Raw genomic sequence first — 22,602 nt, forward strand, 5'->3', positions numbered from 1 at the left:
AGTTAAACCTTTCCTTAACTTTTACAATAATGGACTAATACAATATTTGTCCTTTTGTGACTGACTTATTTCACTCAGCATAATGTCCTCCAAGTTCATCTACATTATGCAGTGTTTTGCAGATTCTACATTATTCTTTAGTGTTACATAATATTCTATTGTAACACACCACTTTCAAGGAGGGACAGAACAGCTAGAAAAAACTCAAAGATACAGAAGAACTCAAAAACTCAATCAACCAACTCAACCTCATAGACATACACAGAGCACTACACCCAACAAAAACACAATTCACATTCTTCTCCAGTGCACATGGATCATTCTCCAGAATAGGTATATGTTAAGACATAAAACAAACCTCAATAAATTAAAAAAAAAAAAAATTGAAATACTACAAAGCATCTTCTTGTACCACAATGCTATAAAGTTAGAAATCAATAATAGGAAGATCAAGGAAAAAGTAATAAACATGTGGAAATTGAATAATACACTGCTCAAAAACTTACAGATGAAATAAAGTGGGTAACAAGTGGGTAACAAAAGAAATATAAAGTGTGAAATTGAAAAAAAAAATCCTACAAACAAACAAGAATGAAGATACATCTTACCAAAACCTATGGGACACAGCAAATGCAGTACTCCAAGGTAAATTTATGCCAATAAATGCACACTCATAAACGATAAAAGAAACAAAATCAACATTCTAACTCAACAACTCCAGCAACTAGAAAAAGAACAACAAAAGAATCTTACAATGTCCACAAATAAGGAAATAATAAAGATCAGAGTAGAAATAAATGAAACAGAAAACAAACAAACAAACAAAAAAGAAAATCAACAAAACAAGAAGCTGCTTCTTTAAAAAGATTAACAAAATTGACAAACCACCAGCAAATTTAACAAAGGAAAAGAAAGAGAAGATGCAAATAACACAAATGATAAACTAAAAGGTAGGCATCACAACAGAACCAACTAAAATAAAAAGATATTGACAGAATATTATGAAGAGCTGTACTCCAACAGCTTCGAGAACCTAGAAGAGATGGACAAGTTTCTAGAAATGCAAGACCTACCTAAACTATCCCTGTCAGAGACAGAATACCTGAACAGACCATTAACAAAAGAAGAAATTGAGCACATCATTAAAAAAAAACTGGCCCAGATGGCTTTACTGGAGAATTTTACCAAACATTCAGGGAAGAGTTGACACCTATATTACTAATTACTCAAACTATTCCAGAATATAGAAAAAGATGGAATACTCCCAAATTCATTTTATGAAGAAAGCATAACACTGATACCAAAACCAGGGAAAGACACCACTAAAAAGGAAAACTAAGATGAACATCCCTCATGAATATAGATGCAAAAATCCTACTCAACAGAATCCAGCAACATATCAAAAAAATAATGCATCCTGACCAAGTGGGATTAGTACCTGGTATAGAAGGATGGTTCAACACCAGAAAACAATCAATATAATCCACTACATAAACAAAACAAAACAAAAGAACCAAGTGATCATATCAATTGATGCAGAAAAGGTATTTGATAAAATCCAGCACCTATTCCTGTTCAGAACTCTCAGCAAAATAAGGATAGAAGGGAAATTCCTCAACATAATAAAGGGCATTTATGTAAAGCCAATGGCCAACATTATCATTAACAGAGAGACACTCAAAGCATTCCCTCTTGAGAACAGGAATCAAAGATGCCCTCTATCCACTTCTAATTTAACATTGTATTGGAAGTCCTAGCCAGAGCAATGAAGCAAGAAAGAGACACAAAAGGCATGCAAATTGGCAAAAAGAAAGTAAAGCTATCTCTATTTATGGATGACACCATCCTATACATAGAAAACCCAAGAGACTTAGGCACAAAGCTATTGAAACTAATAAAAAAGCTCAGAAGAAAGGTTGGGCAATCTACTTCCATAGTTATACTGCCTTGGAAACTCGAGAGGGGTCTCTATGGGTCAGATCCGACTCAAAGGCAGTGAGTTTGTTTTTTGTTATTTTTAATAAAGAGGTTCAGCAAAGTGACAGGTTAAAAGGTCAACATACAAAAATCATTTGGATTCCTCTACATCAACAAAAAGGCCTATGAAAAGGAAATAAGGAAAACAATACCATTTATAATAGCTACTGAAAAGATAAAATATCTAAGAATAAATCTTACCAGACACACAAAAGACCTATACAAAGAAAAATATAAAATACTACTACAAGAAACTACAAGGGATCTACATAAATGGAAGAACTTGCCTTGTTCATAGACAGGAAGACTGAATACTGAGAAAATGTCAATACTATCCAAAGCAATCTACACATTTAATCCAATCTCGATCAAGATACTAACAACATTTTTTTACTACATATGGAAAGGAAAGAGACCTCAGATAAACTGAGCACTACTGAAGAACAACAACAAAGTGGGAGGTCTCACAGAGCACTACTGAAGAACAACAACAAAGTGGGAGGTCTACTATACAACCACAGTGGTTAAAACAGCATGATACTGGTACAATGATACACAGATAGACCAATGGAACAAAATCAAAAGTCCAGAAATAGACCCATCCATCTGTGGACAACTGGTCTTTGACAAAGGACCAAAACCTTTATTAAATTAACCTTTATTTATTAAATGGGAAGAGGTAGCCTCTTTAACAAACGGTGCTGGCAAAATGGGATATCCACTTGAAGAAAAATTAAACAAGACCCATACCTCACCCCATACACAAAAACTAACTCAAGTTGGAGCAAAGATTTAAATGTAAAACCCAAAACTATAAAGTTCATCACAGATAAAATAGGGGCAAATCTAAGGGCCCTAATTTACAGCATAAATAGACTTTAACCATAACTCAGAATGCACAGGAGGTGGAAGAGAAGCTAGATGACTGGGACCTTTTAAAAGTTAAATTCTTATGTGCATCAAAAGACTTCTCCAAAAGGGTAAAAAGAGAACCTACTGATTGGGAGAAAACATTTGCCTATACATATCTGACAAAGGACTTATTTCTAAAATGTATAGAAAACTTCAACACCTCAATGCCAAGAAGACAAGCAATCCAATTCAAAAACAGGCAAGGGACATGAACAGACACTTCAGTAAAGGTGATATACTGGCGGCCAACAAATACATGAGGAAATGCTCACAATCATTAGCCTTTGCATCATTAAAGAGATGCAAATCAAAACAATGATGAGATATCATCTCACAAGAGCAATAATAGCAAAATTCAACAAGACAGAAAATAAAAATACTGGTGAGGTTGCAGAGAGATTGGAACTCTTATACACTGCTGGTGGGACTGTAAAATGGTACAATCATTGTGGAAACTGGTATGGCATTTCCTCGAAAAACTGAAAATAGAAATACCATTTGAGCCAGCAATTCCATTACTAAGAATATATCCTAAAGAAGTGAGAGACAGGACATGAACAGACGTATGCACACTCATGTTCATCATAGCACAATTCACTACAGCAAAAAGACAGAAAAAACCTAAATGCTTATCAACAGATGAATGGATAACCAAATTATAGTACATTCACACAATAGAATACTATGTTACATTAAAGAATAACGAAGAATACACAAATCATCTCACAATGTGGATGAATCAGGAGGACAATATGCTGAGTGAAATAAGTCAATCGCAGAAATATTATATGAGCCTATTACTGTAATAAGTCAAGGAAGATTTTGCTTAGGAAGGGACTCACTTTGTAGGTTACCAGGGATGGGAAGGAAGGGGAGGGAACATTTTGAACTAGTTGGGAGCCACATGCTGATTTGGATAAGGGGAGGGATGGTATGGAAATAGTCTGTGACTGGCATGATCACATTGGGGAAGGGGAGGACATTGAAACATGTCTATATATTAATATAGACAACAGAGGCAAATACTAGTATATGCACAATACTGCATTACCTGAGAGACCCCCCAGGCAGGAAGCTAAGGGACATGAATTTGTCGGTCAGTTTGTCATACTGTGGTGGCTTGCATGTTGCTGTGAGGCTGGAGGCTGTGCCATTGGTGTTTCAAATGCCAGCAGGGTTGCCTGTGGTGGATGGGCTTTGGTGGAGCTTCCAGGTTGAGACAGACTCAGAAGAAGGAAGAGACCAACCACTTCCTAAAGAATTGGTCAGTGAAAACCTTATGAATAGCAGTGAAACATTGTCTGATATATTACTGGAAATCTTTATGAATAGCCCTGAAACATTGTTCAATACAGTGCTGGAAGATGAGCCCTCAGGTTGGAAGGCACTCAAGATACAACTGGGAAAGAGCTGCCTCATCAGAGTAGAGCTTTAATAATATGGATAAAGTAGAGCTGTCAGGACCTCTGTTTGCTGATGTGGCACAACTCAAAATGAGAAGAAACAGATCCAAACATCCATTAATAATCAGAACATGAAGTGTACAAAGTATTAATCTAGGAAAATTGGAAGTTGTCAAAAATGAAATGGAACACATAAAGATTGATGACACATTAGTGAGCTAAAATGGACTGGTTTTGGCCATTTTGAATGAGACAACCATATGGTCTACTATGCCAGGAATGACAAATTGAAGAGGAATGGTATGGAATTTATCATCACAAAGAAACTTTCAAGATCTATCCTGAAGTGCAATACTGTCTGTGATAGGATAATATCCATGCACCTACAAGGAAGGCCAGCTAATACTACTATTATTCAAATTTGCACAGCAACCACTAAAGGCAAAGATGAGGAAATTGAAGATTTTTTATCAACTTCTGCAGTCTGAAATTGACCAAACATGCAATCACAATGTGCTGATTAGCACTGGTGATTGGAATACGAAAGTTGGAAACAAAGAATAATCCCTGGTAGTTGGAAAATTTGGCCTTGGTGACAGAAATAACACTGGAGATTGCATGATAGAATTTTGCAAGACCACTGACTTATTCATTGCAAATACCTTTTTTCAGCAACACAAATGGTGACTTTACACATGGACTTCCACAGATGGAGTATACAGTAATCAGATTGACTACATCTGTGGCAAGAGGCTATGGAGAAGCTCAATATCTTCAGCCAAAACAAGGCCAGGAGCTGATTGTGGGAAAGACCATTAACTGTTCATATACAAGTTCAAGTTGAAGCTGAAGACAATTAAAAGAAGTCCATGAGAGCCAAAATGTGACCTTGATTCTATCCCTCTTGAATTTAGAGACCATTTAAAGAATAGATTTGATCATTGAACACCAATGACCAAAAAGTAGAATTGTGGATTGACATCAAGAACATCATCCATGAAGAAAGCAAAAGGTCATTTAAAAGACAGGAAAGGAAGAAAAGACTAAAATGGATGTCAGAAAAGACTCTGCAACTTGCTCTTGAATGGAGAATAGCTAAAGCAAATGGGAGAATCAATAGGATAAAAGAGCTGAACAGAAGATTTCAAAGGGCAGCTCAAGAAGACAAAGTCAATTATTATAATGAAATGTGCAAAAACATGGAGTTAGAAAACGAAAAGGGAAGAACACTGGGATAGCACTGGGCAAATCAGCTGCAAAAGATCTCTTTCAAGTGCTGAAGAGCAAAGATGTCTTGAGAACTAAGGTGTGCCTGACACAAGCCATGATATTTTCAATCACCTCATATGCATGTGAGAACTGGACAATGAATAGGGAAGACTAAAGAAGAATCAATGCTTTTAAGTTGTAGTGCTGGCGAAGAATGCTGAAAATACCATAGAGTGCTAAAAGAACTAACAAATCTGTCCTGAAGGAAGCACAGCCAGAGTGCTCCTTGGAGGTGAGAATGGCTAGGCTTTGTCTCACCTACTTTGGTCATGTTGTAAGAAGAGATCACTCCCTGGAGAGGAATATCATGCTCGGTAAAGTGGAAGGTCAGCGAAGGAAGGGAAGATCCTCAACAGGATGGACTGACAGTAGCTACAACGATGGGCTCAGGTATAGCATGGACCGTGGAGGTGGTGCAGGACCAGGCAGTGTTTCATACTGCTGTACATGGGGTTGCTATGAGTTGGAGACGACTTGATGACACCTAACAACAACAACAGCATTACCATTAACACCAAACACCAGCCGACAGATAAACACATAGACAACTGAGAAGATCAGATGGGGGTTGGCGAGCAGGTATGTACCCTAGACCAATGATAGATTTAGCTGAAGATAATCTTGCATAGATACTAGTGATACAAAATACCCACAATCATTACAAATGCAACAGAAGACAGAGTTGGAGTAATCCCTCAGAGACAATTAAACACCTCAGGAGAGAGAATCACCAGGCCTGCCAACTCAGGACCATGGTATTGGGGGACATCAGGCTCAATTGGTGCAACACAGTACATAAAAACTTGTTTCACAATCTACTTTGGTGAGTAGCAACTGGGGTCTAAACAACTTTCAAGTAGTCATCTAAGATGCAGCTAATGGTCTCCTCTTGTCTGAAGTGAGAAAGAGTGAAGAAAATCAAGGGAATTTGGAAACAATTAGTCCAAGGATACAATGGACCTAAAGACCAGAACTAGATGGTGCCCAGCTACCAATGCCAACCACTCAGGAAGATATTAAAACTGCAGATAGAGTGGGAGGAAAAATATGGAACAAATTCAAAATTACAATAATAACCAGAGTTACTGGTTGGATGGAGTCTGGTGAGACCTCAAAGACTATGGCCCTTCAGGCCTGGAAAAGGACTCACTCCCAAGGACTGCCTCTCAGTCCAACAGTAGAAAGACTTACATGCAGAACACCAAACTCAGGGCAATCCACCCACCTACTCTATGGAGATGTACCCCTTGGTGCAATCAGCCATGGGGCACCAGCATGAATACATGGAGGGAAAGCTGGACAGACAGGAGTGCACAGTTAACAAGGGCACAGGGAGGGGGGTAGTCACAGGGAAGGGAGAGGAGGAGAGTGGGCTAGAGTTGGGGATGGTAATCGGGGCATGAAATCAAATGTGCATGAACTGTTGAATGTGAAACAAATTCTGCTCTGTAAATCTGCAACCAAAGCAAAATTTTAAAAAATGAATAAATAAAAGTGGATTTTTTTTTACATATTTGCCAAAAATATATGAGTTTTGGTTTATCCACAGCTTCACCCATAATTCGGTGTTTTCAGCCTTTTTAATTTTAGTCATTCTAGTGGATGTATGGGAGCTTTGGTGATATAGTGCCTAAGGCATTTGACTACTAGCCAGAAGGCTGGAGGTTCAAACCCACCACCCACTCCTCGGAAGGAAGATTGGGCAATCTGTTTCCGTAGAGATACAGCCTCAGAAACCCAAAGAGGGGTCGCTATGAGTGGAATCGACTTGATGGCAGTGAGTTTGGTTTTTGGTTTAGTGGATGTATAGCCATATCTCATTTGGGTTTTAATTTGCATTTCTCTGATGGTCAATGATGTTGAGCACCTTTCCATGCATTTATTGGTCATTCACAGTTCTTTCTTTTATGTTGCATCTGTTCAAGTCTTTGCTCTTTGCCCGATTCTTACTGGATTATTAGTCTTCATATTATTGAGTTGTACTTACTTTATATATAGTCTGGGTACAAGTCCTTTGTCAGATATATGTATAGAGGATATTTTTTTCTCCCAAAGTTTGGCTTATTGTTACATTTTCTTAATGGTGTATTTTAAGGTACAAAAGTGTTTAAATTTTATGAAGTCCCCCCTTTTTTTTTTAACCAAAATTTGGGAAAAAAAAAAAAGTAGCTTTTTCCACAAGATCACAAATATAGTCCCTTCTGTTTTCTTTTAGAAGCTTTATAATTTTGGCTTTTGTATTTAGGTCTATTGTCAAACTTGAGTTATCTTTCTGTGTGGTGTGAAGTAGGGGTCAAGTTATATTTTCCCTGTTTATCCATCTGTTCTAGCATCATTTGTTGCAAAGACTGTTAAGAAAAATTTTCATATGTTGGAAATACTATTATTTCCCCCAATGACAACTTTGTTGAGAATTAAATGACTGTATAGCTGTGGATCTATTTCTAGACTCTCTATTTTGTTCCACTGGTCTATTTGTCCATTCTGATGCCAGTATAGTATTATACTGTCTTGATTACTGTAGCATTACATTGAATCTTGAAACTAGGTAGTCTTCCAAATTTGTTCTTTTTCAAATTATTCTGGTTATTCCAGACCATTTGCATTTCTACATAAATCTTAGAAATGACTTGTCTATTTAATAAAAACATTTGTTAGCATTTTGATAAACCAATTTGCTTTGATCCGGTAAAGAAATGTTAAAAGGTGGCCTACACCTACCCTCCACTGATACCACATCCATTCATTCAACAAGATTTTATCTAGTGTCCACTCTGTGATAGCACTAAAAATATAAAGTCAAAGCATTATGGAGCACAGATTGCTGTTTCAACCTATCATTTCAGTTCTTCATCATTTAAGTAAAATTTACTTATATTATGTCATGAATATACATTTTTTTTCATTTGTTGGGTTCTCTATTTTAAGGATGCTATTTATCCTTATGCTGTATCATAATTGTCTTCCATAATTATTAGGGAGCTCTGGTAACGTAGTGCCTAAGGCATTTGACTGCTAACCAGAAGGCTGGCAGTTCAAACCCACCAGCCACTCCTCAAAGGAAGATTGGTCAATCTACTTCAGTAATTTCAACTATCTTTTTCTTCAGCATTTTCTTTAATTATCTCAAGCTTTTCTTCTGTTACTAACTTTATTTCTAGCAATATCTATTCTCTTTCTTACAGTTTCTAATTTGTTATTAGTTCAGTTATGATATGCTTTCATCCTCAATTTGTTCTCTTAGATCTGTAATGTCGTAAGAGAAGTTTCTTTCTGTTCCTTAATTTTGTTTTCTTCCAGATATGATTTTTTTCTCTTTTTCACATGTGCATTCTCTCTTCTCTCTCTTTCTCTCCCATCACTGCTTCTTTTCTTTTTACTCATGCTCATTCTTGTGGAGCTCTTGCCCCGGTGTTCTATTTTCTTTAAGATAGTATAGATGCAATCTTGACTTGCTTCCAAATCTAAGATTACTTTGCTTTCTATTCTAAATTATATTTTGAGGTTTCTGTATTTCATTGTATCTAATCTTTAGTACCTGAGAGAGAGTGACATAGGAGAACTGGGGAAACTGGAGAGATGAGCAATCTCTGATAGAAAACTTGGACTTTGATCTTTGTTTTAAGATTCTGTAAATTTCTCATTCCAGAATCCACTCCACCTAATTGGAGGTATCTCATTCCCTTGGAGGATACTGTCACACTTTGTAATCGTTTTCCCATTTTACTTCTATGGTCTCTGCCTCTAACAGAAATGGAGATTCTTTTGTATCTAATTCTCCACAATAATTGTTTCCTCTATTCTGGTCAGGAAAGAAAAAAAGAATAGAATTTTTCTTGGTTGTAAAATACGTGAGGAATCTCAGGATTTTGTTGACTTGCAGTAGGGCTTCTGAAAATGTGGTTGTTAGGGGTAAGGGCTGAATCATACTACTTCTCTGCTCTATATCATAATCCTCCTTCCCTTTCTTGGCACCTGATTTTGAAATATATTGCATTATGTTATACCACTTAGGTTGTAGATAATGACTTTGGAGGGGCTGCTTTTTTTACTTTTTCAATTTTGTAAGTGTTTAGGAGGCAATTTAATCAAGTTGAGTAATATTCCCTGTCCATAGTCCTAGGCTCATACTGTCTACTTGACTCATGGCCAAGACATTTCATCCTGCCACTGGTAAAGTCTAAATTCATGATAGAGTATTCAAACAGCTAGTTGCAACATGAAAAAGGATCAGCAGGTGTTGCCCTTGAAGTGTCCTACAAGAATATCTTGTTGGCTAGGAAAGGAGATATTACTTTAACCCTTTACATCTGCTAGCAAACATTTATCTCTTTCAGTGTCTGTGCTCCCTAGAAATCAATGTTCTAATTAGAAAACAATACCCAATCTGGTCAAATGCTAATAAATGAGAGTTGTGATTTATCTAGCTTTTATTTCCTAACCTGTCCCCTTAGCTGACTGGATTCAGCCTTATGCTATAAATAGCCATTCTTATTAATGCCTATCTGTTTAACAGTCATTCTCAGAACCACAGTTTAGGGCCTTTTAACTATAAGATTCATAGACCTTATTCTACTTATCAGTGACAATGAATATTAACATGAATTCAAAGCTGAATCTACCTACTCACAATGACCATATCATATCATAGCCCACCTAGTTACTTTTAAACTTGGTTATAATACATACAGATTTTTCAATAATTATTTCATCTGCTGTGAGAAGTATTAATCATGAATAGGCCAAAATGGTTGGCTAGGCCCTGTTGCACCTCAGTTATTTCATGGAGCTACAGCCTAAAGTCAAAAGTTTATATCAAAGGGATGATTTTACAGGTAACTGAACAAGGTCCTTCAAAAGCCTCCAATAATTACTTTTTTATATTGAATAATTAACTGAGTAATTATCAGAACTCATCATCACTTTAAACTGACTGGACACATTGAAGGAAGAGATTAGTATGTCTAAATAGAACTGAATGGGAGTTTTCTGTATAGAACACTCCCCAGGACTGTCTTTGGGAAATGTTGATCAGTGCTACAGTAAATATGTGTCAGTGGAAAGCTTGTCATTCACAGTAGAATAAGATTATACATGTTAAATATTTTCTTCTAGTGTTTTGTTTAATATTGCCCACTTAGGAGCTCTGGTAGCATAGTGCCTAAGGCACTTGACTGCTAACCAGAAGGCTGGCGGTTCAAACCCACCAGCCACTTCTTGGAAGGAAAATGGGGCAATCTACTTCCGTAGTGATACTGCCTCAGACACCCAAGGAGGGGTCGCTATGAGTCGGGCCCGACTCGATGGCACATAACAACAACAACAAATGTGGTACTCAAGGAGCTCTGGTGGTATAGTGGGTAAGACGTTTGGCTGCTAACCAGAAGTCAGTGATTCAAACCCACCAGCAGCTCCACAGGAGGAAGATGAGGCAATCTACTTCTCTAAAAATGTATAGCCTTGGAAACCCAATGGGGGTTGCTATGAGTTGGAATCAACTCATTGGCAGTGGGTTTGTGGGTTTTTTGTTTTGTTTTGTTTTGTTTTTGGTATTTGATGCTCATGCAAAGCTACTAGCAGGTACCTGACACATTGTCAAGCATTAATTCAAACTGTTCCCCCATGGCTGTCATCCCCTCAAGTCCCAGCTTGCATGTCATCACCACTATTAAGCCCAACCACCACTGCTCCCTCCAACCTGATAGAACTGATTAAACCCTACTTCAGGCCTCCTATACCTGTATATCTTTCCCTTTTATACAAACAATTATTGTCAATCAATTGTTTCTTGTTTATATCTCTCCAAAGATAAGGTCTTATTTGAATCTATAGTGTCCATACACTCATTAAATAAAAGATTGATTATTCAACAACTATTGAGCACTTATCCTTTGCCAATATTTCCCAGAAGTCACAAAGACACAGATTTTATCTCTGTTCTCAAAGAACTCACAAACCAGTGGGGAAAACAAACTCTTATACAACTAAACTCAGCAAACTTCCTGGGCCCATGTTGAGGCTGAGTTACTAGTTGGTGGGTCAGTGGACATATATAAACTCACCATATTTTTATATTTCTCTATGGTTTCATAAGCCAAAGACACTTGTTTCAATCATGTTTACTAATGTCTTACACAAACTCTAAGCGTGTTTTTTGCAAACTAATATACACTAGCAGAGATCTTGGTAAAACGCAGATTCTGATTCAGTAGATGTATGGATAGGCCTGAGTTTCTGCTTTTCTAAAAAGCTCCCAAGGAATGTCTGACCCATAGACCACACTTTGAGTAACAAGTTTAAACAATTGTCATGTTAACATATAAAAATTTTTGTTTCTTAAAAAGTTCCCACTGCTCCCCACCTAGACATTCTATTCACTATAATTAAACATGATGAAACTTATACTAAGAGAGAAATATTCAGCAGTGCTCCAGAAAAAAAATGACAAGACACATCAAACTGTTAGGTCACTGCTTTGCTTGATTGTTGAAACATGTAACGATCTCTGTTCCTGAAATGTAGGTCTGCTGCTACGAGACTATATTCTGAATGTGTAGCAAAATTTTCTCAAGTGTTCGCTTCTCTGCTTAAGTCTTCCTATTTTTAAACCATAATATCGCAGGTCATTTTTGTAAATGGAAATACTTTTAACTAAACTATAAAATTTTAATTACTTTAAATTAAACAATCATAAAGTCAATACTTCTTTAATCTAACTTCTTTGAAGTAAACTCTGCAAGGTTCACATGTAACTATTTTTAACTCTTAATGGTTTCAGTGATGGCGCATGTTAATTTTTTTCAACTCATTAGAGTCTGCCACTCATCATAAAAGTCAAAATTGGACCCTTGATTTCTCATTTGTCCATTTTGAATTCTCTTTTTGCCAAGACAGAATCCCTGCCTAAGCTTTCTTCTCTCATATGTCTTTTTCCTTTCTAATCTATCCCAAACAAAGTGTTTAATTTTTATCTTCTCCCAGTCATATGGAGAAGATGCTACAACTTTTCAGCATAGTGCCTAAAGCATTTGACTGCTAACCAGAAGGCTGGCAGTTCAAACCCACTAGCCACTCCTCAGAAGGAAGGTTGGGCAATCTACTTCCATAGTGATATCGCCTCAGAAACCCAAATAGAGGTCACTATGAGTCAGATCCAACTCGACTGCAGTGAGTTTGGTGTGGTTTTATTCAACCTAACCTTACTACAATAATATGCCATTTAAGAGATACCCTTGATTATTTGGTTTCTCCTTGTACACTTAATCATTGCATCACTTTTTCTAACAACAGGACAGTAAATTAAATGAGAAGTTGAACTGTTTTCATCATGCAGGAAAGATGGAAGGCACTGGAAGCCTTACCTTGACCACTGATAATTTCTTTGCATAGTCTGAAGACTGCTTATCTAAATGAACTTTCTTCTTTCTCACCACTTGTGGCTTCACATAGGTTAATGCCAAAGATGATGAAGGTGTCATTGTCGGATCCTGGGACAATGTCTATGCTTATGGAATCCCTCCATCAGCCTGGACAGGAAGTGTTGACATCCTATTGGAATATCGGAGTTCTGAGAAGCCAGTTCGGTATGGCCAGTGCTGGGTTTTTGCTGGTGTATTTAACACATGTAAGTATTCAATTATCATTAATTTTTAATGTAAAAAAATATGTTATTTCAGGGCTTTTTATCTAAAACCTGGCAAAAAGACCTATCAGTCCCTGTTGGCTTTATAGAATTTATAGTTGAGTATTCTGGGATGTATAGAGGCATTCTGATGGCCAGTGGTTAAAGCATCTGAGTGCTAATCAAAAGGTCAGCAGTTCAAACTCATCAGCCACTCTGTGAGAGATAAACGAGGCAGTCTGCTTCTGTAAAAATTTACAGCCTTGGAAATCCTATGGGGCAGTTCTGTTCTGCTCTATATGGTGGCTATGAGTTGGAATTGACTCAATGACAGTGGGTTTTGTTTATTTTCTAGAATGTAATCAATTCATAATTAAATTATACTGTGTCAAATATGCTCATAATTTCTTTTTGACTGCAAAATTTTTACAGAAAGAGTAATGAAAATACATCACTAAACACCCAGAGAAGTGGAGGGTCACAAAGGCCAAATAAGAATATGGGAAAATGATAGACATTTTCTTTTCAGTCACATCCACATTGTAAAAATGTCTAAATATTAAATTTTAAATAATAACTAATAAACATTACTAATAAACAATAGCTTCTTTTTTAAGAGGTTTTATAAATGTGGCTATTTGCACATTGTTTGTTGTTGAAAAGTTTTGTAAATATATCTTCCTAATTTTTATTCCAGCTATGGAATGGGTCATGGCAGGTGGTCTCTTCTCCATTTTTACATAAATGAGTCTCAATGCCCCTGAGCAATTAGATATTAGAACCTAATAAACAACCTGTCCCTTGCCCATTTCCCTGCTGATCTTTAATCCACCCAACGTCCAATTTATAGGGGAAAACATATGGGACTAGAATGACTCTCTTCTGTGTCATGTATCATTTTTCAAAATGACATTCACCTCTTTAGGCCCAGACAGTGTTATAGTTAATTTAGTGAATGTTTTTAAAACTGCATTTATTTTAGTATGCTTTCATCCTTGATAATGATTTTCATTCACATGCCATTTCTACAGCCTTGGAGAAAACATTAAGCTCTACTGTGAATTTCCCTTCTGCCTACTTGTTAATAAAGAATATTTAATCTAGTTACTAGTTTTTAAATCAGGAAAACCAAATAGGGGCTTGAGGTCAGGGTGGGGTCATTTTTTAAAATGTCTGTGAAATCTATCAATTCCAGTTCAAATTTGCAACAGCCTAAGAATTAGTAAGTGATTCAAGTGGAAAACAACCATTAAGTTTTGTTTTGTTTTTTTCCCATGACATCAAGCTGAGTAAAATTATATTCTTATCCATTTTAGCATATCCAAGACCTAAAATAATATATATTTCCTGGGAACAATAAAAAGGAGCTCTGGTGGCACTGTGGTTAAGGCATTCAGCTGCTGATCAAAAGGTCAGTGGTTCAAACTCACCAGCCACTGCACAAGAGAGAGATGAAGCAGTCTGCTTCTGCAAAGATTTACAGCCCTGGAAACCCTGTTGTATAGAGTCACTATGAGTTGGAATTAAATTGATGGCAAAAGGTTTTTGGAAGAATAAGAAAAGCCAAAAATACTAATCTAGAAATGCTGGTCTTTGAAATCCTAGATGGAAGTCTGAGCTTCATGGTGGGCTAAGTGTAGGAGGTAGTTCCCTTTCCTCAAGGGTCTCAAGCCAAGACTATGTGGAAGCTGCTTGATGCTGGCAGCTGCTCTTGAGAAGTGATTTCAGAAAAACAGAAAGAACTTTCTAAGTCTCCAAGTTCTCCTTCTGCCTGAAGTTTCACCATCCAGTGTAATTCCTCTGGGTTTGGAACCGTATAAAATAGTAAACAGCTTACATTCATTCATGCTTTTTGTATCAAAGGGTCATGAAATCTGTTCCTGAAAATTAGCTTTGCTGACAAGTTAAGGAAAGGTAGAAGCACACATTGGAGAAGTCAAAAGGAGAATAAACTTGAAGAGGGAAATTGGAGGAGGAGGTACAGTGCCTCCAAGTCAAGCTTCACCTCGCCTACAATAAGGAGTTAGACAAACTCAGGAACAATGGTTCTTATTCAGTAATAATGTAAATTTGTGTTAAGCCAGCAATAGAACTGGAGTAGCAATTATTGCATTGGGAAAACTATGACATGAATGTTGTTCCTGTTGTTGTAGTGGCTGTGGTTGTTAGCTTCCATCTAGTCAGCTCCCGACTCATGGTGCCACATGCACAATGGAATGAAATGCTGCCCAGTCCTGCTACAACTCCATGGTTGGTTGCAGATCAGCCCATTGTAATCCACTTGCTTTTCATTGGCTGATTTTCAGAAGTAGATTGCCAGACCTTTCTTCCTAGTTTGTCTTAGTCTGTAAGCTCCACTGAAACCTGTTCAGTATCATAAAACAACCAAGTGTCCAATGACTTATAGGTGGTGACTGAGCTTGAAGTGCACTGGCAGGGTATTGAAGCTGGGTCCCCTACATGGAAGTTGAGAGTTCTACCACTCTGACATGAATAACTGATTGCTGTCAAGTTGATTCTGACTCCTAGAGACCCATTAGAGCAAAGTAGAACTGCCCATAATGTTTCCAAGTCTGTAAATCTTTGTAGGAGCAGGATGCCACACCTTTCTCCCATGGAGCAGCTGTTGAGTTCAAACCACCAACCTTTTGGTTAGAAGCTGAGTGCTTAAACACTGTGCTATTAAGGCTCTCTCTGGCAAGAATGTCAGTGCTGGATTGTTAGGTGCCCTCAAGTCAGTTCCAACTCACAGCAGTCTTATGTACAACAAAATGTGCCCAATCCTGCACAATCTTCACAATTGTTGCCATGTTATACTCCATTATTGCAGCCACTATGTCAATCCATCTCCTTGAGGATCTTTTCATGTTTCATTGACCCTCTACCTTACCAAGTGTGATGTTCTTGTATAGGGATTGGTCCTTCCTGAAAACATGTCCAAAACACTTGAGAAGAAGTTTCATCATCCTCATTTCTAAGGATCATTCTGATTGTACTTCTTCTGGCAGTCCATGATATATTTAATCATGATATATTTGATGTTGATATATTTCATCAACACCATAATTCAATTGCATCAATTCTTCTTCATCTTCCCTATTTGGTGTCCAGATTTTGCATGCACATAAGGCAATTGAAAATACTATGGTTTGAGTCAGGTGCACCTTAGTCCTCAAAGGGACATCTGTAAGTTTTAACACTTTAAAGAGATCTTTTGTAGCATATTTGCCTAATGCAATATGTCATTTGATTTCTTGACTGGTGCTTCCATGGGCATTGATTGTGTATCCAAGTAATATGAAATCTTTGACAACTTCAATCTTTTCTCCATTTATCGTGATGTTTCTTATTCGTCCAATTGTGAGGATTTTTATTTTCTGTAGATTGAAGTCTAATCCATAATGAAGGCTATAGTTTTTGATCTTCATCAGGAAATGCTTCAAGTCCCCTTCACCTTCAGCAAGCCAAGTTGTGTCATCTGCATATCACAGATAGTTAATAAGTCTTCCTCCAATCTTGATGTCATGCTTTTCTTCATAACAATGCAGCTTCTAAGGTTACTTGCTCAACATAAAGACTGAATAGGTGTGGTGTAAGTATGTAACCCTGATGCTAATCTTTCCTGATTTGAAAAATTGCAGCTATCCCTTGTTCTGTTTGAACAACTGCCTCTTGATGTATGTACAGGTTCCTCATGAGAACAATGAAGTGTTCTGCAATTCCTATTCATCACAGTATTATCTGTAATTTGTTATGATCCACACGGTTGAATGTCTTGGCATAGTCACTAAAACACAGGTAAACACCTGACATGAATGTTGTTGTCAGGTGCCACTGAGTCAACTCCAACTCATTGCGACCCTATGCACAGCAGAATGAAACATTGCCTGGTCATGCGCCATACTTGCAATCCTTGCTGTACCTGAGCCCATTGTTTCAGCCACTGTGTCAATCCATCTTGTTGAAGGACTTCCCCTTTTTTGCTTGACCCTCCACTTTACCAAGCGTGATATCCTTCTCCAGGGAATGTTCTCTTCTGGCAACATAACCAAAGTAGGTGAGATGAAGTCCTGCCATTTCTCGCTTCCAAGGAGCATTCCAGCTGTACTTCTTTCAGGACAGATACGTTATTTCTTCTGGCAGTCTATGGTAATTTCTGGCATGAATATGGGGCTATAAAGCAATAGAGTGAGGAAGATGAGAATGGTAAACATGTGGTGGTGGCCATTGTTTTTTGGGGTGTTAAAATTAAGTCATTATAGGAGGAGGACACTTGAGTCTCTAGCAGACTCAAGTGCTGACTTGCAAGGTTATTCTGTTGAAGGAGGTGGGTAGTTTTCTGTTAAAAATGCTAAACTATTCTGAGAAAAAAAAGCAAGCCAAGTCATTAATCTTACAATTGTCAGCTGAATTATTTTCAACGAGACTTGATGGCTGGAGTCCTGAGAGCCAGGGAGGGCGTTTGAATTAAATTTAATCAATATGTACATATGGGAAGAGATGCATCCAGATAATTTATTATCTAACAAGTAAAATGAATCTGGGGTGTCACCCTCCACTGAGTGCCATGTAAGCAAACTCTAGTCCTAAGAGCAAACCCCACTAAGGACTTGCCTTGTAAATTCCTAATTTCCTATTAACTGTTTTATATGTTCGTTTTCAGGAACATAGTCTCATTAGCCTGACTAAAATTAATACCACTTCTATGACTGTGCGATTAGAAACCAAAAAATGAGAACCCTGTTATTGTGATTTTATTCCAGTTGGCTTCTTTGGCGCCAGCTACGGTTTTGGACAATCACCCTCATGGTTTCTCTCTGAACCCTCATGCTTTATAACAAACCCCTTCATTCAGTATGAAACCTTTGAGGACAAGATGTGCAAAGGGAACTTTCATGTTGGTAAAGAGGAAATTCCCTTACAAGAAGGGAGTTTACTACGTATTTATTAATTTTGATGATGTCTTAGTTTGTGGTTTGCCTTTCTTCCCTGCAGTTTTGCGATGCCTTGGGATACCAGCAAGAATTGTTACCAATTATTTCTCAGCCCATGATAACAATGCCAATTTGCAAATGGATATCTTCCTGGAAGAAGATGGGAACGTGAATTCCAAGCTCACGAAGGATTCAGTGTGGTGAGTATGAGTTATAAGGTCATTTGCTGATATCAAATTAAAGTGATATGACACATTTACCACAGGATAGACTCAGTCTAATGTTTTTTTCCCTTCTATTTCAAGGACTGTTTGATGCCACATGTAAAAAAAAAAAAAAAAAAGTCTGATTGTCAGAGATTGTTTTTAGCTAATGAATTAGAAATGTTACTGAACAAGCAGTTTGGATTCCTAGGAATAAAGATTGATCATCCCATTACAATGGCAACCACTAAAAAAAGGCCATGGTTTTAGCTGCTAGCTGTGCCTACACTAATTCCTCTCTACCTTAGAATATTAATGTTATGGTTGATGGCACAGGTAGCAAAGCCAAGCTTTCTCTGTGTCTGTGCCCTAAGAGTAAAATAGATCACAATTTTTAAGCAAGTACCAGTCTCCACTATCCGTCTGTCAGTTTGTCCTACTGTGGTGGCTTGTCTGTTACTATGATACTAGAAGCTATGCCATCAGTATTCCAATACCAGCAGGGTCACCCAAGGTGAACAAGCTTTAGCAGTACTCCCAGAGTAAGACCAACTAGGAAGAAAGGCTTACTTATTAACTTCCAAAAATTAGCCAAGGAAAATCGTGTGGGTCACAACTGAACATTGTCCAACTCATTTGCTTTGGGTATATTATCAGAAAAGACCAATTGCTGGAGACGGACATCAGATTTGGTGAAGTAGAGGGCCAATGAGGATGAGCGAGAACCTTGATGAGATGGATTTGCACATTAGCCCCAACAATGAACTTGAAGATGCTAGTAATTGTAAGAGTGGTATAGGACTGGGCAATGTGCCATTCTTTTGTACATAAGGCTGCCATGAGTTGGAGTCATCTCTATCAACAACAACAAGGCATCAGTCTCTGGGTGTATATGATGTTATTTAATTTTTTTAACAGTTTTCTCAGGTGCTATAAATACAACCATTTTACAGATGAGTAAACTGAGACCCAGATAAGTTAAAATAAGTCTCATGGGCATATATCTGATAGAATAGGAAAAGAACCAAGATCAATCTGAGCTTTAATCACAACTCTGTTTTGTCTTTTCAGTATTTCATTATCTTTTGAATGTAAAAATGTTGTTCTCCTTGATTTGTGCCCTCACATTTCATTCACAGATAGAAATAGAAATAAAGTTGAACTTGTTACCAAATACTAACTTTTACTGTCCTGTACGGTTCTTTTACTGTCCTGAGCAGCTGCACCATAAGTTGGCTAGACAGAGTTTAAGGTATCAGAGAAATATCCTTTCTCCATGTGACCCCCTCCATCCAGAACAATATACCAAAAAGAGGGAAAAAATCCTAAGAGTCCAAATTGAAGGGATATTTACAACAGTCTGTATTGGTGGAAATTGGAGCATAATTCCAACTGTTGCCAGGAATTGAACTAGATGGAATTTCCAAGCCAAAGATATGTCCCATAAGGTTGTTCTTTACAAGTAATAAAGCTAAAACACTGTCAGTTGTAAAAGCATCCAAATGGGGATGATAGGAAGTTATAAGCTCATTTTAAGAGAAATTAAAAGTTAGAAGTGTCTTAACTCCCTTGCACTATAGGAATGGATAATGATTGTAGGAACAGTATTAACTCGCCAATACCAGTAAACGCTCATTTGAGAATGTTGAAAGATAGAAATCGCTGAACTAGTAGCAAAGTGCTACTATGAATAAAACATAGTGCAGTTCATTTGAAGGGAATGAGCTGAGCAGTGGTAAGCTGGAGAATTTGGGCAAGAGAAAACCTCACCTCTGTAAATTGAATAGCAATTTAAAGAACCACTTAAGCCCAGGGAACTACAGTATAGTGGCCCTGTGTGTATATGGAATGACAAAAACAGACCAAAATAGCTGCCTTAAAGCCCATTGTGACAGTCTGAAATGGAAAAATGAGATTTATTTCGCATTCTCCATGCCGTATCTCTTTCTTACACACACACACACACATGCACACACACACACACACACCAATGCCTTTGCAGCCAGCTGCAATTCTTCCCTGTTCCTTTATCCAAATACCCACCATCATAAATCCTCATTGGGCACCCCAACAAATAATTCTACTAGACCCTAAGTAAAATTGATACACAATTGTGAAACTGATAAATCTTGCCTTTGATAACCCTTTCCCCTTCAGCTCCCTGTTGAACTCTGCTTCCTTTCCTTGTCCCTGACACCCTTTGAATCTTGCATGCCTTCCTCAAATATACCATCACCCTAGGACTATTTCCCTTGGTCCAAGACCATAACCTATCCTCCACTACTCAATCCACTGCCCTAGACCTCTCTCCTCTCCTGTTGCTCTGCACATAATAGGTTTTCAATATATGAGATGACTGATTAACTAATGAATGATAACTGCTGTCTCACCCTGAAACACTCCCAAACAATCAAGCACAGTCATTCAGGGGATGTGTCAGCTCTGGGTTCAAGTCCTAGCTCTGCCGCTTACCGGCTCTGTGACCTTGGGCAAGACACAACTTCTCTGTGCTTCTTTATCCTCCTCTAAAGTGGAGACAACAAAATTTCCTACCTCGCTCAGCACAGAACTGAGTATAACAGGTGTCTAATGAATGTGAGCTGTTCTAATTGCCTTAGTTATTAGTCTCCCAGCTGGAGTTTGTAGCAGTGAAATTCTTAGACGCAATATGTTGCCATCCACCTAAGCACATTGAGCAGGCAGAAAGAGAGATGCCCGGTGTCCTAAGATGACTATGCTATTTCTGTAACACTGGGGTATTTTTTCAATAAAGCATAAACTTGCCTCCACTGTGCAAACACTGGGGTACCTTAGAAGTTATAGCTGCTGCAGGAAACCAAAAGTGTTCCTGATGCCCTTCTTGACTGAAGAAGTTGGGGGATTGTCCCTGGACACATCGTCTAGTATAAGGTCCCCACAGTCATACCCCATGTCAAGCTTTGGCTTAGGCAAGTACTTGCTCTGTGACCTTGAGTATATGACTTCCCCTATCTAAACTTCAGTTTCCTCCTCAGCAGAATGAAGACAATCTTTGCAGCTACCATATATTGATGGAGTAGTTATGGTGATTAGTGAGGTAATCCAGGTAAATTATACTGACCATAGTGCTAGGCTCAGAGGGAGTGCTCACTGGGGCTGCTGAGAAAGATCATTATTGGAAAGAAACAGGGCTGCCTGAGCTGTAGGTTTGGAAGAGTGAAAGGGGCAGGGATCATTAGACTGAACAGGGCTTAGGTGAGAGAATGACAGGGTGGGCATCAGATGACCAACCTTGAGAAGTCAGTTTGGTGTAAGCTAGCAAAACATGACCTAATGAATTTCCTGGCAAGGGTCTCAGAAGCAATTAGCTTCATCCAAGCCCCAGAGACTCACTTCTGTCCTTGGGCTCCAGACAAGTGAACCACCCAGGGTTTTTCTCTCTCTGGATTTGTGTATGGTTCCTATTCTCATGTCACCTCCTTTCCTTCTTCAGGCCTACCTCCCTCTCCCTCTCTTTCAGAGCATCCATCCTCCACAAAACCTTTCTGAGTTCATCCATCTCATTTTACTCTCTTTGGCCTCTACTATCTCTTCACCATTTTAATCTACATCATACATGGTTTTTGGTGAATTAATTTGTCTTGTTAGATCTTGGCTTCCCAGACCTCCTCTCCTCCATGTCTCAGCCATATTGCAGCGTGCCAGAAGCTGAACCAAGTAGTACCTAAGAGACAGAGGGAGAGGAATCTGGGAGAGAGGAGTACTCAATGCACTCGAGCCAAAACAGACCCACTGGGATTTCATCCTTTTCTCTGACTTTCCTCCATTATTGTCACAGAGATTATTTTCCTGCTTCCTGTTTGCCCCTTAGAGCCTCTGTTGTTGAAGTACCCACTCTCACAGAGAGACAGTGGTGGTTCTGTAGTACAATTTTCGCCTCCCATACAGGAGACCCAGGGTTTGATTCCTAACCAATGCACTTCGTGCACAGCCATCAACCTGTCTGCCAATGGAGGCTTGTAGGATACTGTGATGCTTAGCAGATTTCAGCAGAGCTTCCGGACTAAGACAGACCAGGAAGAAAGGCCTAGTAACCTACTTCCAGATATCAGCCAATGAAAATCCTGTGGACCACAATTATCTGATCCACAAGCAATCATGAGGATGGAGCAGGACTGGACAGCATTTCATTCCATAGTACATGGTGTCATCATGAGTTGGGGCTGACTCCACAGCAGCTAACAACAACTCTGCCTTAGAACGCTGAAAGTGCCATTCCTCATGGGGCATGATTTTTCACAAAG

General features: G+C 38.3%; 1 protein-coding gene across 1 annotated transcript in view; it reads left to right on the forward strand.

Annotated features, from left to right (window-relative positions):
* Positions 1-22,602, forward strand: part of F13A1 (coagulation factor XIII A chain) — a 275,410-nt gene that overhangs the window by 140,830 nt on the left and 111,978 nt on the right. The window contains exons 6-7 of the mRNA XM_007935344.2: positions 13,011-13,185; positions 18,178-18,316. Coding sequence (XP_007933535.1) covers positions 13,011-13,185; positions 18,178-18,316 — 314 coding nt within the window. The remainder of the gene's footprint in view (positions 1-13,010; positions 13,186-18,177; positions 18,317-22,602) is intronic.

Source organism: Orycteropus afer, unplaced genomic scaffold, assembly GCF_000298275.1.
Source record: "Orycteropus afer afer isolate SDZICR_OR568_19922 unplaced genomic scaffold, OryAfe1.0 scaffold00027, whole genome shotgun sequence".
NCBI classification, from domain to species: domain Eukaryota; kingdom Metazoa; phylum Chordata; class Mammalia; order Tubulidentata; family Orycteropodidae; genus Orycteropus; species Orycteropus afer.